Below are 22,161 nucleotides of genomic sequence, written 5' to 3' on the forward strand. Positions count from 1 at the left end.
ATAAAATCGACGCGTTACCTTCGCGGGCATTGCGCCGTATTTTGTTCGATCGGTTGGAAGTTGGAACCCAACATGGCTCCATCCAGGACTTTTTAATATATAAAAGCGTCGTAAGAAAATTGCTTGGATTAAGTTGCTTTCATGCCATTATATTCGCTTCCCTCTCCCTATGCTACTAATAATTAGGAAGGCAACAATTCTGAACCACGTCATCTATCCATGCTCCCTCGATCACGAGCACGCGGTTGGCGCCTCTTACCCAACCGGCATAATTAGTTGAGGCATGCCCTGGTCGCTGCCCAGATCACGAACGTAGCACTACAAATACGCACGAACTCAATCTCGCAGCCAAAAACACACTAGAAAAAGATCTGTGTTGAATATTGATCGAGAAGCTAGCTCTAGCTGCAGCGATGCCTCGCTCTTGCTGCATCGCGGCGTCACTGCTCCTCGCGCTCGCCGTGGCGGCCAGCGCCACCTCGCCGGCGGCCTCGCCATTCGAGGCGCGCCAGCAGGACAAGCGGAGCATCCCGAGCGACGCGCACCTCGAGGAAGCCACGCGCCTGCTGGCCGCGGAGGGCGCGACGCTGGCGGCCATCTGGGCGGAGAAGGACACGCTGGCGAGGCCGCTTGAGGAGCAGCCGGGCGGCGGCGTGGCCACGCAGGGCGACGACCAGAGCTCGTCGGGGAGCGGCGAGCACGGGAAGGAGGAAGGGAGCAGCAAGGAGGGCGAGAAGCAGAGCAAGAGTTGCCTCACCAAGGAGGAGTGCCACAAGAAGAAGCTGCTCTGCGGCAAGGGCTGCACGCTCTCGGCGCACAGCAAGTGCGCCGCCAAGTGCACCAAGTCCTGTGTCCCCACCTGCTAGGAGCCATGGCCGAGATCTCTCGATCCAGCCCTTCAGTTCCGTGGTGAAGTCAGTTTGAGCGTGGCGTTGCGTGTCTGTGTCTTTCAACTCTTGATTAGGTCTGGGAGTGTCAATGCTGTAGTAGATGGAGGGAATAAGGAGGGGCACTTGCTGCATGCGCACCCCTCTGGTGTCTATCGTTTGTTTGGGTTACAGTTTTGTGCGAAGGCTTGGTGTTGCGATTAGCGGGTCGACCGCGTGATGGATAATCTTGGTGCCAATTTTAATCTGAATGGAAGTTCAAGTTCAACCTGTCTGTCGCATACAACTTGGCATTCATCTGAAACCAGACTTTCGAGATGCTCGTCACCAGAGAAAGGTAATCCAAAATCAACATGATATCAACTTTTATCAATATTACCATGCAAGGCAGTTTGCTTAACAGTAGAAATAGAGTGATTGTTGCCGGACCAAGAAGAGCACAAGTTCATCGCAAGCTTACATTGAACAACAAAGTGAAATCATTTCCGCGCCTTAAGTAGAACAAAGAGAGTCGTCCAGAGAATAGATATCAAACATTCAAAAATGATATACATGCCTTGCTTGCTTCACTCGTCAATCTTGTGACTAAATCAACCACACAACACACTATAGACGGCGAAGTACTAGAAGTGCTCGAAAAGCCCACCATCTTAAGCAGCCATGAAACGACCTCCACATAATATTGTGGCTGAAGTCATTGTCCAGGACTGCTTCTCTTCCCAAATGATATGGATGTCAGTCCCACTGTTAGCATGTGTACAAAAGGCACGACCAGCAGCAACAAAATGTTTCTGCTGCTGGTGTGACCTTGGAGCTTGATGGCAACTCAAGATTGAACAGCTAGCGCTCAGCAGCTGCTGATATCAACGTGCCATAAGGGGGAAGCATTTCCCATCTAATTGTCAACTCATAACTTCCTGGAAGACAAGAGTGAGCTCCTGTGCTGCATTTGCAACTGCCCCTTTTCTTCTGTTGAAGTTTAACAGAAAAGATCAGGACATGGATGATGTGGATATTATGGAATGCGAATTGTGAAGAGCTTGATGCACTGACTAAATGACTGAAAGCTACACATTTAGTTAAGACTTAAGACAATTCGCTCGACTGAATCAAGTAGGGTATAACATGTTCCTAAAGGTTTATAGCAGTTTAATTATAGCAATGAAGCTTTTCCCAAATTTTGGTGCCGAAAATGAAATGATGGTGCACTTTGACTCAATGACCCAAGAGGTAAACGCAGGTCACTGCTATCTAGTTGCATGGCTATTACAGGTCAAAATTATAAATTCCCTTAAGGTATAATATTTAGATTGTCCAATACCTTGTAAGAAAAGGAAGCTTATTTTTCACTTTCTCCAGTTCAATGAAGCATAAGTTGCAGCGCTCTCGCCTACAATGAAAAAACAAGTAAATCACATCATGTGCTCTAGTAATGGCCTTCCATAGAAGAAGCTATCTGAAACAATACCTTTGCTCTGCCTCAAGATCTACACCAACAGAAGAAGGACCTGCTGAGACTGTCATATGTATCATTGGACCAAGGGTCCTGACAAGCTTCACCAACAATTCCAATGAAACACCTAAATGTCTGCATATATTTAATTCATTAGATATCAGGATGGTCACTCGGATGGCACTCAACATACATGGATCAGTAAAAATTTGGTCCCAGTCATGATCGGTTTATATAATCCCAGAAAAACATCAAAATGGCTCACAAAAATCATAGCGAAAAGTACCTGTCAGTTTTACTCTCCAGAAGGTCAGTGACAACAGGCAGGATAGAGGTACATAAATCTAGTGTGATTGTTTCACTTTTCTCCATCAGAACACTTGCCATATCAGCAGAGACCTGCAATTACCAGAAACCATATAATCAGTAAAATGACGATTATTGCATGCAAACGAAAGAGTAGACAAAGTACTGACAGCATGATCACACATCTTCTCCATCGCAGAGAGAACACCTCTGATGTCGTTTCTTACCCACATTTGATGAATAATCTGCATGTCAACAAAAAGAGAAGCATTTGAGAAGTTGCACTTTAAAAGCCTAGCATCAATTCAAATGGGTGCTTACAATAGTATGTGATTGTACCACACTTGGCAAGTCACATACCAACACATTTCTGGATAAATTATCAAATAGGCCCTAATATAATCTTGAACACCGAAACACAATTCATAAATACCCTGGGGAAGTTACACTATCTAATTAATTGGTAGGATTAAAAGCTAAAATTATAAAATTGCTTTTCTCCACCAGCACTGATATATTACACAACAGATAAGGCTAACTGGTCAAGCACTGCACTGACCTGCAATTTTGTCAGGCGAGACCGTGTTGAGCTTAGAAATAGCTCATGTTGCTCCATTAGAAGGGATAGAACATCCTCATCGCTAGCAATGGTTGGAGTTTCAGAAGCTTGATTGCTTCCTCTCTGCAAAAGACAAATCTCTCATAAATCTCAGCGTAAAAAAAAAATAAGACGACCAAACATGCTGGAGAGATACAAATTCTACCTACTTTCTAGTTCAAGGTATAAACTGAGATGCCAACGGAAGTTTAAGATCTGCAACTTTTCAATAGAGTAAGCGCAAGCTAAGCAAGCATGAGTGCTGCAATGATTTCACAGGAATCTGTGAAAATGTTTCAAATGGGAATTATGATAGGTCTAGGCTGAGACTGGAGCAAGGTATGATTGATGGAATGGTTAAGTCATATGCTATCTTTGGTCAATGATCTATCACATGAATGAATGGGGCAGCAGCAACCACCAAGAAACATGAAATAAAGGGGGAAAGGGGAATAAAGTAAGCACAGTATCTTCTAATTGTTGGAGAAAAGGGCGAAAATGCATGAACATTTATCTACAAGATGAACTGAGGTCATTACTTATTGCAACCACATTTTACAACCTTCAGGAATTAAAATAGAAAATAAAAGGTATGGAATGTACAAATGTTTTGTCTCAGACATACAGATGAATATGAACGGCCTGTAGGAGCCAGTGAAGAACTGCTTGTTGTTGGTTCTTCATGACTAGGGGATTGATCCCTCCCTCCCCAATTAGAGACACTTGATCTTGCTCTACCTATATGATAATTTATTAGGATCCACGTTACATATTATTGGAAGCACGAGATAGTAGCATCTTCCATTAAAAAAATAAAAAGTCCATTTTTGGCCATCGAACTATCGACTGCGTCCCTATTTGACAATGCAACTCTAAAACCAGACATCCACAGCCACCCAACTCTCAAAACCGTTCATATTTGGCCATCGGACGGTTTTGTTGGGTGGTTTTGGTGATGTGGATGCCACGAGGTGATGGGCCCACCTGTCAGCCCTCCTCTCTCTTTCTTCTATCCTCTCCTCTCTCTCTTTCTCGCTCCTGCTGCTCCACCGGGCGAGCTGGAGCTCCGCCAAGGGCCAGCGCCGCCGGGCAAGCGAGCTGCAGCTCCGCTGCGGGCCAGCACCTCCGGCCGAGCCACCACCGCACCGGCTCCGAGCCAAATTAACCGCCTTTCTCGCCAGTCTCCCCGCTCCCGCACTCCTCCAAGCACCCCACCCCGAGCTCCTCCTCGGGCTCCTCCGGCTCCATCTCCCGCGCCCCGCCCGCGCACGCCTCGGGCCTCGCCTCGTGGCGGAGCCACTCCGGCGAGATCCCGCTCCCCTCCGACGCGCCCGGGCCACCGCTGCACGAGCAATACAGGAAGGGCTGGTTCAAGTAGGCCCTCAGGCTCTACGACCGCCTGCCGGGAGCTCCGCTGCGGGCCAGCGCCACCGGGCAAGCGAGCTGCAGCTCCGCCGCGGGCCAGCGCCACCAGCCAGGCGAGCTGAAGAGGCGCGCAGGGGGAGGGCAGCGGCAGGGGCAGGGTGAGAGGAGAGGGATAGGAGAGAAGAGAGAGAGGGAGAGGGAGAGGAGGGAAGAAAGAGAGGGAGGAGAGAGGAGGGCTGCCAGGTGGGCCCACCGCCATGTGGCGTCCACGTCACCAAAACCACCCAGGAAAACCGTCCGATGGCCAAATATGAACGGTTTTGTGAGTTGGGTGGCTGCGAATGTCTGGTTTTAGAGTTGCATTGTCAAATCCGGACGCAGTCGATAGTTCAATGGTCAAAAATAGACTTTTTCCTTAAAAAATAGCATAACTATACCTGATCTTGAAACTTCAACATAGCAGTTATCTCTTGGTTTCCGCATTCTAGAAACATCTGTAAAACAGAATCAAATGGCACGATTACCCAAAAAGCATTTTTTTTTTGTCAAAAACATATAGCTAATAGTTAACCAAGAGAAGAGACAATGTGTTTCTCATACAATTCTGAATGTAAGCTCTGAAAACCCATGCTTCATCCAGTTAATACTGAGTGAACAGGATATTACTTAATTAAATTCAGATGAAAACTACAAGACATGCGGAACAACTATAGCTCTACAAATTACCAAGCACCCTGAAGAAATAAACATGTCAATTCTTTCCTTTAAGAAGGAAATTGTTTGCTCATTAATATTTGATTCAATGTAAGAAACTGGAAATGTGAGTAAATTCTGTGCGAATCATTGCTCTTGGATTGGAACCCACAATACTGAAGAATATAAACCTTTTTATGAGGATGAGCACCTTACTGCACAACACTGTTATATGTGTATTTGTAGATATGATTTAATTTATAGAATTACTAGTATGTGCAAATGAATGCACAACAGTAAAATTCACAATCAGCTAATTACGTACATGTAGGGACATATACATGCAAAAATGTGCATGCGCATGGAACACAATATACATAGCAAGCAATAGAGGTATTTCAACTTGTTAGAGGTATTTCAACTTGTTAGAGGTATTTAAACTTGTTAGTCCATTAAGCACAGGGTGAAGGGATCAAGCACCACTAACGATTATGAAAGAGCATGCGAATCAAAATATAGCGGCCCATAAAACAGATAAGTGGGTATAGATCATACAATTCTCACTGCGGACACTTGCACTCGGTTCTGCTGAATCTGAAAATGGCATCCTGTCAACTGCACCATGCTTCAGATCTTCACGAGTTTCTTCAGAACTTATTGTTTGAAAAACACCATTTCTCCGGGGGAGAAATATTTGGCAATTGAAGTCATCTGTTTCAGTATTTTTACTTCCGATATCAACTTTCGCATGGGTTAACTTGCGTAGCTCAGCATATCTTGACTGGATTCTGAATGGTGATACTCTTCCAGCAGAAGGTTCTCTCCTAGAATCAGAGGGCATTTCTGTTCTTGAACTTGTTCTGGGGGCGATGACAGGTGTCGCATCAGCACTTTCTTTCTTTGAATCGTTACCAGGATCTACCTTTCTGTTTGCCTTTGAAAGAACAGGTGCATAATCAGAGGCCATTTCCATTTTTGTATTTGACCTAGGAACAACAACAGGTGCTGCATCGGCGCTTTCTTTTATTGAATCAGCGCCAGACTCCAGCCTTCTACCTGACTTGGAAATAATAACAGGCGCTGAATCAGAGGATATTTCCATTCTTGAGCTTGCTCTAGGAATAATAGGTTCCACATCAGTACTGTCTTTTCTAGACTCAGTAGCAGGATCAGCCCTTCTGGTTGCCTTAGAAAGAACAGGTGCCACATCAGCATCACTTCTAGAATCAGTAGCCAGATCCCCTCCTGAGCTAGTTCTTGGAACAATCACAGGCACTACATCAGCTTTACTGAAATTGCTGACACTAGAGGCATTGTGACTCCTCAATGAACTTCTCTTCAAGGTGGTACCACCAGATGCAAAAGTTGAATTTCCAAAAGATCTATTATTGGAGCCAACTCCAGCCCTTTGTGGTGTGCTTGGGACCAATCCGCTTGCTTCAGTATGGTAAGAACAGTAAAAGACAGATAAGGCATATGAAATGCTTTAACCATTAAATGTAAAAATGTGTAGATAGAGATGAGCAGGAACATACAGGCTGTTGATTTTGTCTCTTTGAGTGCAGAATCTGAGTTCTGAGAAACCGACAGTCTTCCGGAAGAAGCTTTTAAGTTATTCTCTGAATTTTGCAAAACTGATGATCGCCCAATGTTAGCCCTTGAACCACTGTCATTTTGTAAAGGCATAGTGCCGCTTGACACAGTCTTCAATTCAGAATGGCCATTTACTTTTGTTGATGTACCAGTTGCATATGGCTCAAGACGCTGCCAATTGATTGATTTGTTAGTGCATTCAAGAAAAAACAAAAAAGGAAGACTCCAATTGACGGTAACAGATCAGTGTTAAAATTGCAGCTGAAGCAAACATACCGTAAGATCAACAACCCATATTCCAACACAACTTTGATTGAAAGAACAACCAAGAAGTTTTCCCTCATGAACATTCAGATCAGCAAGTCTAGACCATCCCACATCCACAGTATCATGGCATCTTATTGGCTCCCAAGAGAAAACCTGCTCAATTGAGAAAAGTTTATTTCTGGAAGTGAAGGGGTGCAAGAAGCTGTCATGGCAGGATCACTTGAGAAAGTAATAGCACTACCTTTAAGCTTTCGTGCAACCCACATAACAGAGATCTTCCGTCAGGATTGAATGTCATGGATCGAACACCTGTTGTCTGATAATTTTGACGGAGACATGAAACAGTAATTCAAATGACTTAAATAAGTACACAATTTAACTGGATTTTGCTGTAAAATATTCGTAAATGATTCTTTGTGGTATAAAGTAGCATCAAACAGGTGATATTAGTTTCTTTCTGATCATTTTCCATCTTTTTTATGGAATAGAGAAAGGTCACCAACACCTAAGTTACTTATTCAGGACATGATGCTAAAATATCTCATGTTACAAAGGCAAAAAAAACAATGGAAAGAACAATGAATGCTTATAATAATATACCTCAGGTCCAGTAGATCCAATCAACTCAAAGGTCTCCAAATCCCAGAACTTGACAGTTTTATCAGCTGAACCTGAGTGAAGCAACAGGTTTTTATATGTAAGAGAGAATTAGTTTCAAAAAGAATATACTCTTTTGAGTTCCCACATAAACATATGAATCTCCCTTCACTACCTGACAGGAAACAATATGCATCTCCGCAGGAGCAAAAATGGAATTTCTTAATCAACGCCGACAAATACACAGTTTAAGATGCATCTCCTCACAAATGTCACTAATGAACAGTGAGGAGCTTATAAATGGAAATAAGCATGACATCCCCACAACAGAATTAAGACAGTACATGAATTACTGATTTACTTACAACAAGCTAAATTACGCCAGGACATGACTATTTGGAAATTTTGGCAAACAATGGAACAGTTATTTACAGCCAGCACATGTACAGCACATAAACAACTATAATATGGAGCATTACACTTTACCGGTTATAGCGTCAAAGGAATGGTTATTTACACTTTGCCAGGGTTCTTGTTTTCAGTTAGAATGTCATTCTTACACAATTTGTACACTTCACGGACAAATGTCAAACCTTGCTTTTAAAAAGCATGTATATACGTAAATTAATTTAGCAACTCTATAAACAAACGACTCTTTTCCTCAACCAAAGGCCAAGACAGAAATCGAAGAGTTAACCATAAACAAGTACATAGTACAACAAAAAGGGCCAAAGGAACATTAACAATTAAGAGATAGGTCAGCATTGTAAAACCTTAACCTAACCTGTTGCCAGAAGGAACTCATGGGGATGGAAATCTATGCACTGAATCTGACCCTCATGGCACTTGAATTCATGTAATAACTTTCCGGCTGTCAGATCCCAGAGCTGCCAAGGCAAAACTTACTATAAGTTCCACAGAGATAAGGATTTGCCATTGGAAGGATTAAGACAAAAGAAAAATGGAATCACAGCACAAGAACTAGCAATTGAAACACATAGCACTGGCTTACTGGCAAATTCTTACCTTCACTGTATTATCTTCACCACCAGATACAACCCACCGCCCATCAGGTGTGAATCTAATAGCATTCACCCCTCGTGTGTGACCTTTGTACGTATGGATGCAATTCTTCCTTCTTATATCCCATATCTTCAGATTAGTGTCCAATGACCCCGAGGCAAAGAATTCCCCAAAGGGATGGAAATCAACTGACATACAGTTTGACCTATGTCCGGTAAGAGTTCGGACAACTGCACAAGAAATGAAATGAACCAAGAGACATAATTACTGAAAGATTCATCAATATTTATATTAGTAAGTTAAATATACATATTAAAACATACTCTTCGCCTCCTGCAAATCCCATAATTTTATTGTTCCACTAGCTGCTCCTGCAGCCACAAAAACTTCTGTGGAATCAAAACCAACCGACTCCACAGCACTTGTATGCCCAGATAAACTCTGCACAGCCACCAAAAAGTTAAAAGTGTGGATAAAATAAAGTATTCCATCCCACCTATGTTAACTAAACCCACAATGCTCAAACACATAATTGTGCAGTAGGTTGTTAGCTATCTTTGTATTAATTGAATACCAGCATAAAGAGAACTATGCTAGATAAGCTAGCAGCAGTTGGAAAGGTGGAATTTTCATCTCGTAACCACTTCAAGGTTCAGCAAGAGTTTTGCTGAGTGAGTTAAGGGTTTTGTTTTCCTACTCAGCTGTAGAACCACATTTTGCATTCAGTCCAGAACAGCACTAGACAAATCAGTCTTACCAATATTGAATTGGGCTTCCCAATAGCCCAAAGATTGACCTTATGATCCTCTCCTCCTGTGACAAGAACCCGTGAGGTCTTCCTCCCAATCTTGAGGCAGTTAACATTGGACGAGTGCGCCACAAACTCCTCTGCGCCAAATGCAAGTCAAGGCATTCCAATGTCGCAACTTTAGCAACCCCAAAAAATCAGACATTTCACAAACACAGGATGCCAGCAATTGCACTTCTCAAGTATAATCAACAATAAATCAGTAGCGGCTACTCGAGAGTCGCCAGCAGCTAAATGTGTGACCCACCCAATCTCACAACCACCAAATCCCTGTTCATCTTAACTTGGTGGGGGGGGGGGGGTAGAAGCAGAAAACTGAGACTCAGAAGCTCCCTCTGAAATTTGGTAAATCAAATCGCCCAGCTGGTTGAGCGACAGCGGCAGCAGCGACGGATCGGTCACACGAAAACCAGCTATGCAAGACCCCAAAATGAAATTCAAAAAAGTTAGCGAAATTGACAAGGATACGGAGCTTGTAGGCGCGCTTGGTGTTGGTCGTCATGGCCGGCACCTCCGGTGCGATTACCGCGACGCCGGGCCCAATCTCATTTCAGATCACGCCGACGCCACGGCGCCACCCCAAGACCCCGCGCGCCTTCCAGCCCGGATCTCGCGCCGCGCCTGCCCCCAGCACGAAGCGGCCGTACACACTCCCGCCTGAGCCCTCCCTGTTCCGGGAGCAAACCCTTCCGCCGCCGCCGCCGCCACTGCCCGGGGGGGAGGGCGCCGCCACCACGGCCGTAACCGCCGCTCCGGGTGACGCGGAGGGGAGGGGCGCGAGAGCGGGGGGTGGAGGGAATGTGGGTGCGCTTTTGGGTTTGGTGCGCGGTCGAGGTGGAGGGAGGACGGGGAGGGGAAACGGAGCTGTCTGGTCTGGTCTCTCTCTCTCGCTCTGGTTGGGGCCGGCCCAGGCGCTGTGCGGTGGGGTGGGGAAGGGAGGCAGGCGCAGGAGGAGGAAGACGAGAGAGAGAGAGAGAGAGAGAGAGAGGATGGTTTGGTTCGAAAAATTTCGAATTAAAAAAAGCTCGGGGTTGGAGGGCTCGCCGATTAAAAATGGAGCTGGGGCGTTGGGCAGTGGGGGATGGAGGTGGAGGTGGATCTTGTCTTCCTTCCCAGCTCGCTCTGCTCAGCCCAGCTCAAGCTCACCTCGCGTTTGTTACGCTCTCCTGTTCTCTCCTCAAGGCAACCCAACAACCATCTCACTAGGAATTCTTATGTGTTTGGATCCAGAACTAATTTTTAGTTCGGATCTTGGACATTTGGATACCAATTAGAGACACTAAATATAAGCTAATTGTATAATAAATGGAGACTAATTCACGAGATAAATCTATTAAGCCTAATTAATTCATCACTAGCATATGTTTACTGTAGCACAACATTGTCAAATCGTGGATTAATTAGATTTAATGAATTCATCTCGCGAATTAGCCTCCTTTTGTAATTAGACTATATTTAATACTCTTAATTGATATCCAAACATTCGATGTGACGTGATTAAATTTAAGTTCCGAGTAACCAAACAGACCCTAACCTTCTGCCTGAATTGCTGCCTCGAGCCCTTTGGAACCCATGATTTCTCACGTGCCGTAGTTCAGTGAACATACGCATTAATTCGCTAAACACGCAACGATAAGTTGTTTCTCGGGTTATTATTTGCACGCTAAGACTATACACACTAAACAACTATCATCCACAATTAGGCAATGACGCCTCAATGTCTGACCAGATAAGGTAAGGAGTAATCAGTTGGGTGACAAATGTCCTGCACTTGGTTGAACGCAGTGCCCTGGACAGACAGGGATTCACAGATGCTTCCTTTATGTTCACGGGTAGTTCGTTGAATTGTTGCCAAATCAAATGCTCCAGCAGAAGCCTTGTGCACGTCATCTTATCTTTTTTATTGTGCTCTGTAAGTGTAGGTCGATGCGTAAACAGAGGATTCTCCCAATCCGTTGAGTGAAGTGGAGGGGAATGCTTACGTGCACCTCATCTCCAAGTTAATCGTGGTTGTAATTAATTTCCATGTACACCGACGACGGTGTCGAGAGGAGAGATGTTTTAGTTTAATTTTGACGAAGCTGTGATAGCTAATGATTAATTAAATATGGCCAGCTTGGTGGTGGCCTCATGATTAGCAGTGGTTCAGTTGGCTTGTCGAGGGAAATGGGATCGCATTCGTGGAGCTCCGGATGGAAGATCCAATAAATTTGTCAGTTGGCCCGTCTCCCCTCTCTCTCTCTCTCTTGCTGAAATCGAAAACGATGCTTGTTCATATCTGCTGACACATTATTTCAAGGGATTTGCTATAGTATGCTATGCAAGGGTATTTATTCTTACCCCCACATTTGAATTCTCTCTCTCTCCTCTCCGGCATCTTCGACAGATTGGGTTACTGTTTGGGGATTTTAAGGGGGGGGTTTTGCAAGTGGGGATTTTCATGTTGGGATTAGTGATTCAGGATTTTGAGCAGTTTGGCCAGTTGTGAGGATCGGAGGCAGTTAGTAGTGAGGATGGAGGATCGAGGCAAGGCAATGCACCATGACAAGTTAACGCAGCGGCGCGGGAGCTGTTGGAGATGTGAGAAGAAAAGATGCCGCTCCAGGTCGACACCCACGTACTCCAATCCGATGTGGTCGCGGGCGCACCGAATCCACGCATGCCATTGCCACTGAGGTCAGCCTGTGCTTGTTTACCTCGGCTGCCTGCATTCGATGCGCACAGTTGTAGTACGTATGTCCTGTGACACCCGAGATTGCAAATTGTCAGCTTCTGAATCACCCATTCACCTTGCTGGTAGTGAGTGGTAACTGCTGCCAGCCAGCATGGTGCCGGACGACTGCTAGTAATAGCATTCGCGCATTTCCTTTTGCGTTAAAACCAATCAGGCCCAGAGATGACCTCCATGGTCTCGAGCTCACATGCCATCGCATCGTATATATCAGAAAGTTGAGAACACAACGCCGGCCAAACCGACCGTACGCTCCGCAGAGTCGTCGTACAATACTCCTGCTGCTGCTGCTGCTGCCAGACGGCAGAACTGTAGAAAGAAAAGAAATCCCTGGCCGGCCGTTGGGTCGCTCGCGGTTCGCAAGTGTAGTGCGCACCCCGAGCGAGCGAGCACGCGCGTGTCGGTGCGTCCTTTGAAAACGAGGAGCAGAGCAGTAGTAGAGACGCCGCCGGATTGCAACCAGCGAACGACCGGCCAAGAAAAAAAGCAGCCGGAGCGGAGGCCGGACCGACGGCGACGCTTCCAGCCGCACGCACGCACGGCACCCGCCCCCGGGGGTGCTCTCGCGGCGCATCGGATTCCGTGACGCCGACGCGCCACCGGCCGCCCGGTGCGGTCGCGACGAGGATCCTTCCTGTTCCCGTCGCCTTTGACCCGGCGAGCGTCCTTCCTTCCTGCACTGTGGATCGGTGGATGGATGACGGGGCATGCCTGAATTGGCGGCTCGTTTTTACAAGAGGGGACGGCCGGGTGGAGTGGTGGTGGTGGGCATCCATGAGAGAAAACACCCCCGCGCGTGACGTGACGTTCGTACATTCTGCGCGCGGGCGGACAAACGCTGGCCGGGCGCGGTACGGCCAGCGCGCAACGGTACGAGTACGAGGCGGCAACGCAACGCAAGGCAGGCTGCCGCGTGGATTGTGTTGCCAAGCCAACGCAACGGTGCTGCTGCGAGCCTGCACGGCAGCAGGGGAGGAGGATCAGATCAGCGGATCACGCCTGGCTGCTGCCGGCTAAGCCCTTCGACTCGACACACAAAACTACATTACCGTTGGGGGGCGCTACACAAGTCAAGTTGACTGGGCATGTAAACAACTGCAAAAAAGGGCAGGCTGACCGCCATTGCCCGGGGTCACTCGAGGCAACTGAAGGAAGGCTCTCGAGTCATTGAACCTTCTGAATTCTCAAGTTAGTGCCATCGGTTTCGGTCAGTACGCATCCTAACTCCGCCAAGCTACAGAATACAGATCTATTGACTACAACGAGTAACACAATACACACACCGTGTACATGAGATGTCTGGTTTTCACTGTCGAGGGGTCTCTAAACCTTAGCCTCGTCCAGGATTCGGGTCACAATGCCCACTGCAACGGTGTTGCCACCAGACCGCAGGAACGCTCGACCAAGGGCCTTCAGAGCTGAGAACTCTTCCACGCAGACCTCCTTGTCCAGCTTTACCTGGAAGGAAAACAGCAAGATCGAATATTTCAAAAGACCAGTAATAAAAATATCTTATTTGATTAGCAACAATGTTTGGCTACACGTGGCGTAAGCTTACATCAACTACAGCAGCCTGCCTCGCGGTGAGCAGGCGTGGCATTTTCTTTGAGGCCTTGCCGGTCTTCTGGTCCAGCAACGACAGTATTTTAACCAAGCTTGCAGACACCCTCGCATGATGTATGTGCAGTTCAAACTGGAATATTTCGATCGAAACCATATGTCAGATGATCATTATTAAAGATAAACTTGATGTGTTATCCACTCCGTGGTGCTGCTCCACTAACCTGGAGGCCAACCAGTATTGGTGTAGTGATTTCTAGAACCAAAATTTTCAGCTCCAAGCGAGAAGCAACGTGTACGGGGAAATCTGGATGGCATATAACTCCACCCGACACAAGGTGACCAGGGTCAACCCCTTGCAAACCAACAGCAATGTTGTCCCCAGCTCTTGCCAAGTTGCAACTAGAGGAATCCCGCTCGATGGTTTTAACTGTAGCTAAATCTCCGGATGGCATGACAAGAACCTGGCAACAGAATATTGAAGATCAAAATAACAACTTGAGTAGGTTGTAAATAAAGCAAGCAAAATGCAGATATCATAGCTGTTTAACAGGTAATCAGACATGACAGGAAAGGAATGAAGTGGATAATTATAATGTGATGTACAATCATAAGGAACCTTTTTGCACAGCAAGCGGTAGCAAACATTACAAATTACAAATCAAAGCTCAAACGTACAACATCAGCATGGTACCTTAGAACCAGTTCGGATTCCTCCAGCCTCCACTTTACCACAAACTGCCACCTGCCCCAGTGTGATAGAAGCAATAACATCACAGATTGGAAGGCGTAGTGGCCTTGAAACATCACGATGAGGAGGGGGCAATGAGTCGATGGATTCCAGCAGACAATTTCCATTGTACCTGACATCAGGTATCAAATAAATTGATCATCAACTACAAACAAAGTCCACGAAAACAAGTGATGCGTAAAGAGGCCCACCATTAGCAATATCTTACCATGACAAAAGACGAGAATCCGAAGCAGCAGTCACTAAGTTTTCATTTGCCATTGCACTCAAAGGAACCCAGGTGATTGAAGAGTCTTTGAACCCACATGATCGAAGGAAGATACCAAGTTGCAATTTAACAAAATTAAACCGGTCCTTCGAATGTTCTACCATATCCATCTTATTAACAGCAACTATCAAGTTTTCAACACCAAAGCTCCTAATAAGTTGTGAGTGCTCCTTTGTCTGACCAATCCCACTAACACCCATACCTGCTTCAAATGAGCCTACAGATGCATCAACAACTAGGATGGCTGCATCCGCTTGTGTAGCCCCAGATATCATGTTAGGAACAAAATCTTTATGACCAGGGGAGTCGAGCAAAACTACATGGTATTTTTCAGTGTCAAAATATTTTACAGCCACAGTCATTGTAATTCCACGCTCCCTCTCATCAGTGCTGTCATCCATGGCCCAAGCATATGCAAATGATCCTTTCCCCTGACAGAAGAAGCATTCTAAAAATATAAGCAGCTAGTGAAGGCTGAGACGTGCTAGCAAGCTGAATAACAGAACTGACCTTTTCTTTAGCTTCTTTCTCATATTTATGCATTTGCTTTTTTGAAATCAATCCCAGAGCATGTAGTAATCGACCACATAAAGTTGATTTCCCAGAATCAACATGCCCGACCTAGCATAACATTTCCGACAGGCTTAGAGCAGAACAAATGAAATATCTGTAGGTACTCGATTGAAAAGCAAATGTTGAATTGTTGCTTACAATGGCAAGATTTAGCTGTCTACGCATTTCCTGGTCTTCACTCTGGAGCATCCATGGTTCTGGCTTGTACTCTGAAATAGAAGCTGGTTTCTTAATCTTGGGTTTACTGCTCTTTGGCTTGCTCTCCAAACTCAAATGCTGTAGCTCATGGTCCAAAATAGGAGTTACTTGTTGATTACTGGAAGGAACACTGCTACTAGTTCCGCCAAGTTTATCCACCTCAGCTGATGTACATGGATCCATACTTGTATCCTTTTCAGTTTGAAGAATACCACTATCCATCATCTTCTTTCCGGTGGCATCAACTGAATCTTTAATTTGAACCACTGTATCAATCGGTATAAATTTAAGCTTATATACAACAAGTCAACAATAGAAAGATATACATAACAAAAAAAATTCAGGAAATAGTCTTCACTTTAACCAAGAAAGAAAGAAAAACAGACTGGAAGCTCTAAAATAACACTCGTTAGCGCTTATAGCAATTTCTCAAGGGAGCAAGAAAACAAAGAGCCAAGAGATATCTATGCCACGGGCCAGTCCATGGTTCACTATCATATTGACACCAACATGCCCTCTGTCTGACCAGACTCATTCTTCAGCATTAACATGTAAATTAATCAAATCCAACTAACTAGGAAAAATCCACATACTCACAAAATAAAAAATGAAGAAGGGATCCACACCAAATTAAATGTTACATGCATTTTCAGTAGTCTACTGTCCACCTGTAATTGTAAATGGAGGGGAACAGCAGGGCAACAAGTACCTTTTCTAAAATTTCTTGATGATTTTAAGCCTGTAGTGACCATATCATCAGGAGAGGGCGTATCAAATTTGAAAGGAACTGTCAATATCAACATAACGCAGTCATGTTCCAGGTAATTTAGCAAATGAAACAGATATCATGTGGGCAGTGAGAAAATAGAAGAGTGTATGAACACACACCATAGAACTACAATATATTGGACCCCTTAGGAACAGAAAACAAAGAAACCCAACAAAGATTTGTCCAAATTACAAGGGACTGGAACTCAAGGTATTTCTGTATTACTAGTTTACGAGAATCTAAATTGTAAACCCTCGTAATAAAATTCTAAGACCGATTAGCCAGACACCTCTTGCATGGTTCCACTTCTCCACAACAGATGCAAAGAGGTCAGACTTAACGCTTGTAGCCTAAACACAAATCTGTAAGTTGGTTGACAGTTACTTATTATTATGGTTCAACTCAACAGAGTCCATTAGTGCTTCTAGTGAAGATGTGCAGTTATACAGTTAGCTAAGCCAATATCATACATCTGGTTATGCCGATAAACGGACACGGAGAGAGTAAATATAGTACAATTACAGCAATAAGAATTCGGTTTACACACTTCACTAAGAAAGTAAGAAACTAACTTACACAAAGAACTGCTGAGCATAGCTGTACCTATGTTAATGTGGCGCTTTTTGCTGGGCATGTATGTCTTATGCAGAGCATCCATGGTAGCTTGCTTATTCCCTGTTGCATTTCTATTGTCTTGGGAGCCATCAGAGAAAATAATAGCCTTTGATTTCGTACTAGATGACGCAAAAAGAGATCTTGCCAGTACGGATACTCCAGAATACTTGTTTCTGCGTTTAGCTAGATTTCAGGAGGAAAAGTAGCTAAATTAACAGGCTAAACAGAAGTAATTATACTACATCACAGTAGCAGAATATAATGTAAAACATTATTATATACCTCCAGCTTCAGCTTCACTGATATTATTGAAATACAGCGACAGATCACGAAGTACACCGCATAGCTCACAGGATAAATTACTCGTATCATTTTCATGAGTGCAAATGGAGCATTGCCACATCCCAGGATCTGTAAAGGGCTTCTCAAGCTCAGACCTGTTATCTAACATGGGAACAAACTAAAGAGTAGTTAGTGAGTAATTAGCAACCTTCAGAATCGCATTAAACGAATAGTTCTTGTGGTTCTGAAAAAATTGGAACCCATCATGTTAATGTAGCAAGTGAAAGCTGTGAACTTACCATCTCTTATCCCCAGACCAGTAGCACTACTATCTCTGTGGTTGCCACTCCTTCCACACGTATCTTCGAGTCTGGGTTCATACCAACCATGTAAGGCTCGAGGAAACAGCAGAAACAAAATTCCTACCATATTTGGTAAACAGTAGACTCATGATTCCCTCCAGGAGCCAAATCAGCACTATAGATTACAGAAAGTGGGTGAGAAGAGCACATAAACATTATCTGTCATAGTATCATTCTCTTTCAGATCAAGCATAGGAATAGCTGCTATAGGCTCCGGAATTGAAAGCTATTGTACACTGAGACAGAATCAAATGAGAGTGTGATTCAGAGGGGCACACCGAACCAAACCAAAACATCCTAAGCAGACAAACTGCGGCAAATGCGTATTCGGTTGCATCCAGCGCTGAAACCTAATTTAGCAGGAATCGCAGATTCGTGGCTAACCGCAGTGCCCCTCGAGTTCCAGAAACCACTCCCGATCACGCAATTGACAGTGTGAATCCGTGTGTATACAAATTCCAAACTCCCAGCTACATTACACGGCGAACCAACTACGCAGCGACGGCTCCCGAATCCATACACGGTTGCCCGAAGGAGAGCATCGATAAATCAGAAACCAACGCGCTTACCGCGTGTCCGACTTCAGTCGGCCCGGATCCCAGCAGACACGGAAGCTCTAAAGCGCGCGCTCACGCGAACTCAATCGAATCGAGGAGACGGTTTTGTTCTTTGCGGGGGGGAAGCGCCTGAACACAAAGCAGGGTCGTGGGGTGGGGGAGGAGAGACGAGCAGGAAACAGCGCCTGGTGAAACGGCGACAGGTGTTGTTCTTTTTTTTTTTTTAGGGGCGCCTGGTTTTGATCTCCCTGTTTTGCTCCTGGAGCAATCGATTCGTATCGGGCCGGCCCACCTGACAGTTGGTCCGTTCGGCCCATCGTTACTGTTGTTTGGGAGGCGATGTCTAGGAGGCCCAGACAGCAAAGCCCGGTGGCTGTTCGTACGGTTTGCCCATAGAGGCACACGCTTCCTGTGTTATTACCCGGCATTCGGCCTGGTCCATGCCGCCGCGGAACAATGTTTTATTATATTAGAATAATTTTTACTTAGCAGAGATATACCACCCCGTAGGGTTTTATTGAAGGGACGTGCCCTGCCTGCCTGCTCACACAAACAAATTTTGAACTGCATCCGTCCTTGTGCGAGCAGCATACTTGGCGTAGTCGCTGTCAGAGGAGGGTTGTTGGCCGCCAGAGATGAGAGTGTGAAACAAATTGCACGAGCAAACACCTCCTCACGGATTCGTCGCCATCGCAAAGCTAGCAGGCCGAGGCAAAGGAAGAAAAGAAAGGTTCGCCGCCACCATCTCGCCCAGTTCGCAGAGCGGAAAGCATCTGCCACTACTCGCCCTGCTTTGGCAAGCAAATTCTTCCTGCCTTCCTAAGCAAATCCGCCAACCAGAGGAAGCGAGGCGAGGCATATCATCGTCAACGTCAGGCCTAGTGCCCGCATCGCATCGCATCACCGCTAAGCTTTCTGCCTTCCTAATCCTCTCTCTTTAGTTTTTGTGCCAACGACGACGGAGAGTCGGAGGGGAAAGCGAGAAGAGCCCCGTGCTACTCATCATCACTCCCCTCCGTCCAGCAGAAAATCAAAATCCCCAGGCTGCTGGTTCCCCTGCGTGATCCATGGCGTCCATCATCATCATCAAGGCAGCCCAGCCACAGCCAATGCAAACGAGATCCCGGAACGTGCTCGTGGTCGAGGATGTGTTCAGAATCGTTGCCTTTCTTATACATGTATATTCAAAGCATGAAGAAAGCAACATGCAGTAAGTATTTGTCCAAAATGACCTCAATGGCCCAATGGGGGTTCCATCCGATGGCGTAAAAATAGATCAACAATACTTGCATCCAAATACGTCCACCTATATTTTTCAAACTTGAGAGTAATTTTGTTGCAAGTAGGTTCATAGGCTTCTCTCTGCTTAAGAATGCTTCTTTCCGCGGGATAATGTACAGCGGGCTCATTATGAATACCAACTGTAAATTTTGATCCTTGCACATATAAAAGTAGGACACGGCTAAAATAATCATGACCTGGAGGCACTGCTTTCCTTATCTGGTTTCGGTGGAAAACCAGCACGCGAGCAATCACGCAGGGAGCCCACCACCTCCCTCCTCCCGCACCTGGCAAATCATATCGCAAAAGAACATAGGGCAAATCTGCCAAAAATCAACACAAACCCGATGAAGCCCCCGGCGTCGGTGACGCACACGAGAACAGCCATGGCAGACGCCGATGCACTGCACACCGCAGCGGTGGGACGCCTAAAATGCTAAACCAGAAAACCAAAATGCCAAAACAAAATTGGTAATTTGTCTTTTGATTTAGCAGAAGTTGCCTAAAAAATAAAGAAAAAAAAGCTAAATTAGAACACCTAAAATGCTAAATCAGAAAACCAAAATACCAAAACAAAGTCAGTAATTTGCTTTTGATTTAGCAGAAATTGCCTAAAAAATAAGCCAAAAATGCTCGCCTTCTTCCGCACGCCGTTGCGCCGCCTCAAGAAGGTGGAGGCAGTAGAGAGGAGTGAGAAGGTGAAGAGGATGATGAAGTAGAGGAACCGGTAGGCAAAGGGCCCGAGTCACTCTGCTGAGCGGGCGCCGGATCTGGCGCTCTGGATGCGGAGCGGGATGGGGTAGGTGAAGAGGGAGTACGCGAGCATGGTGAAGGAGAGCGGGAAGACAAGGCAGGCGATGAGGAGCGCGAAGGGGCGCGGCGCTGCGCGCGGGATCAAGGCCGAGACGCGGACCAGCTCCGCTGCGCCCACCGCCGAGAGGTCGCCTGACGCCAGCTCCATCGCGGTGTGTGCTGGTGGCTAGCGGTGGCCGGCCCAGCGGATTTTGGAGAGATTCGGTGGTGTTTTGCGAGGTCTGGCCGGCCGGTGGGGTTTAGGGGAATTTGGCGGAGTTTGGGCGGCTGCTGGCAGAGGAAAGCACGGCCGACAAAATTGGGGGAAGGGGCTGGAGTTGGATGGGGATCTGTCGTGGAATGGTCGTGGCGGGCTGCGTGTCGAGTGTGTGCGGATGCGGCCAGCCGGCAGACGGGTGGTGCTCGGATCAGGGTGGTCGGCTTCTCGCTCCTCTCCACCTACCAGGGCCGGGTGGAAAAGCGTGCGGGGTTGTGCGCGGAGGGAGGGTGGCGGCGGCGGTGCGTGGAGGGCTGGGGGCAGGGCCGGGCGGAGCGCGTCGGGCACTTGACCTCGGGCTCCATGGAGGAGAGGCGGGAAGGGATTGGATTGGGTGGGGAAGATGAGGAAGGAGAGGAGGAGACGAAACTAACTATCAGAGCAGAGAGGAGGCCGTTCCAAAAGGAAAAATATGGCCGGCCGTTCCAAAAGGAAAAATATAGCCGGTTGTATACTTCAGCTTTTATGTGATGATCTTTATACATTGCAAGAGCATGTCGAAGAATATCAAATGATTTCCAAATGCTTTCTTTATGTTTTCCATATGCTTTCCAATTAAACATGCCTTTTTCCTTCCAGATGTAAAATTTTTCAATGATTTTTGTTGCGTTAAGGCGCAACATCAATTCTCGGTATAAGTATGTTTTTTTTGTCATAACCCTCCGCTTCAAGTCACCAATACCATATTCATCATAACGACATAGTATCAAGGCCTGTTTGTTTCTGAACTTGCCTTTTCCACGGAAATCCAGGTATTGAACTTTGGATGCTTGGGATTGGGGTTGGACATGCTGCCTTTTCCAAGCTGTCTGCCCTAGGGTTCGAGCCAAACGAATCCTCAATCTTTTTGACCCGAACATAAATTGAATTTTCGCCAAACTTTGTGTTTTCCTGCATACATTAGGAGATAAAAACCATAATGATTGAACGAGTGAATTGAGGTGCTCCAGGTATCATAAGATAAAAGATTATACAGGAGGAAAGAAAAATCATTAAAATACGGATGTTCCTAGTTACCAAAGAGAAGTAATAATTAACTCGATCAATTGTAGAGCTGAGTTTAGGTTTCATCGGTTGTAGAGTGAGTTTAGCTTAACTTAGTTAACTTTCAAAAAAAAAGGTCCCACAGGATGTGTGCTTCTTTGGTTGACCTTTCTGGATGCTGATATCGCTTGTTTGTCCTCATTGCTAACGCTAGGCTGTTCTATGTGGTGTTTTTCTTTGCCAAATCATTAATTAAGGACCTGTGAAATGATTAACCTCTTGAGTGCTTAAATAAGCTCAAGTACCTTTTACAGTAGCATCTTAGACTCTAGACGTGAACTTTAAGCATCTTCTCCTTGTTATTAGAACCTAATGTATTGATGAGGTGGAGGAAAAAACTAGCATGATACATGATGGCAGCCCAGGTGCCTTCTACAGAAATCATTTTGCACCGGCCCGGCCGGCCCACCTTGTCCTGTTGACTTGTCTCCCTTTCGGCCCGTTAATGAAAAGCAGGCCCACTTAGCGTATACCACCTAAAACATGTGGAAATTCCTCTAAAAACAAAACT

At 45.8% G+C, this 22,161-nt stretch overlaps 3 protein-coding genes across 12 annotated transcripts; 1 reads left to right on the forward strand and 2 right to left on the reverse strand.

Moving 5' to 3' along the window:
- Window positions 1–216: 216 nt before the first annotated feature.
- Window positions 217–1,078, forward strand: LOC112901373. The gene has a single exon (XM_025970267.1). It carries the CDS (start codon window positions 414–416, stop codon window positions 864–866), a length of 453 nt encoding a protein of 150 aa, XP_025826052.1. The 5' UTR covers window positions 217–413; the 3' UTR covers window positions 867–1,078.
- Window positions 1,079–1,241: 163 nt separating this feature from the next.
- Window positions 1,242–10,722, reverse strand: LOC112900039 (katanin p80 WD40 repeat-containing subunit B1 homolog). The gene is made up of 18 exons (XM_025968739.1): window positions 10,059–10,722; window positions 9,540–9,670; window positions 9,106–9,223; window positions 8,786–9,012; window positions 8,544–8,646; window positions 7,763–7,833; window positions 7,404–7,478; window positions 7,172–7,315; window positions 6,838–7,066; window positions 5,858–6,739; window positions 5,047–5,103; window positions 3,870–3,982; window positions 3,206–3,328; window positions 2,817–2,891; window positions 2,627–2,739; window positions 2,356–2,475; window positions 2,209–2,277; window positions 1,242–1,856 (listed from the first exon to the last, which is right to left on the reverse strand). Exons 1-18 carry the CDS (start codon window positions 10,090–10,092, stop codon window positions 1,790–1,792), a joined length of 2,751 nt encoding a protein of 916 aa, XP_025824524.1. The 5' UTR covers window positions 10,093–10,722; the 3' UTR covers window positions 1,242–1,789.
- A 2,745-nt stretch (window positions 10,723–13,467) lies between these two features.
- Window positions 13,468–18,465, reverse strand: LOC112900961 (HBS1-like protein). Of its 10 annotated transcripts, none has more exons than XM_025969747.1 (12): window positions 18,269–18,465; window positions 17,637–17,707; window positions 17,338–17,515; window positions 17,017–17,238; window positions 16,381–16,458; window positions 15,612–15,937; window positions 15,411–15,521; window positions 14,841–15,331; window positions 14,576–14,744; window positions 14,106–14,345; window positions 13,880–14,014; window positions 13,468–13,779 (listed from the first exon to the last, which is right to left on the reverse strand). In XM_025969747.1, the coding sequence occupies exons 2-12, from the start codon at window positions 17,637–17,639 to the stop codon at window positions 13,645–13,647; spliced, it is 2,088 nt and encodes a 695-aa protein (XP_025825532.1). In that variant the 5' UTR covers window positions 17,640–17,707; window positions 18,269–18,465; the 3' UTR covers window positions 13,468–13,644. The 10 variants fall into 10 exon arrangements, with proteins under 10 accessions (XP_025825532.1, XP_025825536.1, XP_025825534.1 ...); XM_025969751.1 differs by having other exon boundaries at window positions 17,338–17,492; window positions 18,269–18,456; XM_025969749.1 differs by having other exon boundaries at window positions 17,338–17,499; window positions 18,269–18,456.
- Window positions 18,466–22,161: the final 3,696 nt, after the last annotated feature.

Source organism: Panicum hallii, chromosome 7 (genome assembly GCF_002211085.1).
Source record: "Panicum hallii strain FIL2 chromosome 7, PHallii_v3.1, whole genome shotgun sequence".
NCBI classification, from domain to species: Eukaryota; Viridiplantae; Streptophyta; class Magnoliopsida; order Poales; family Poaceae; genus Panicum; species Panicum hallii.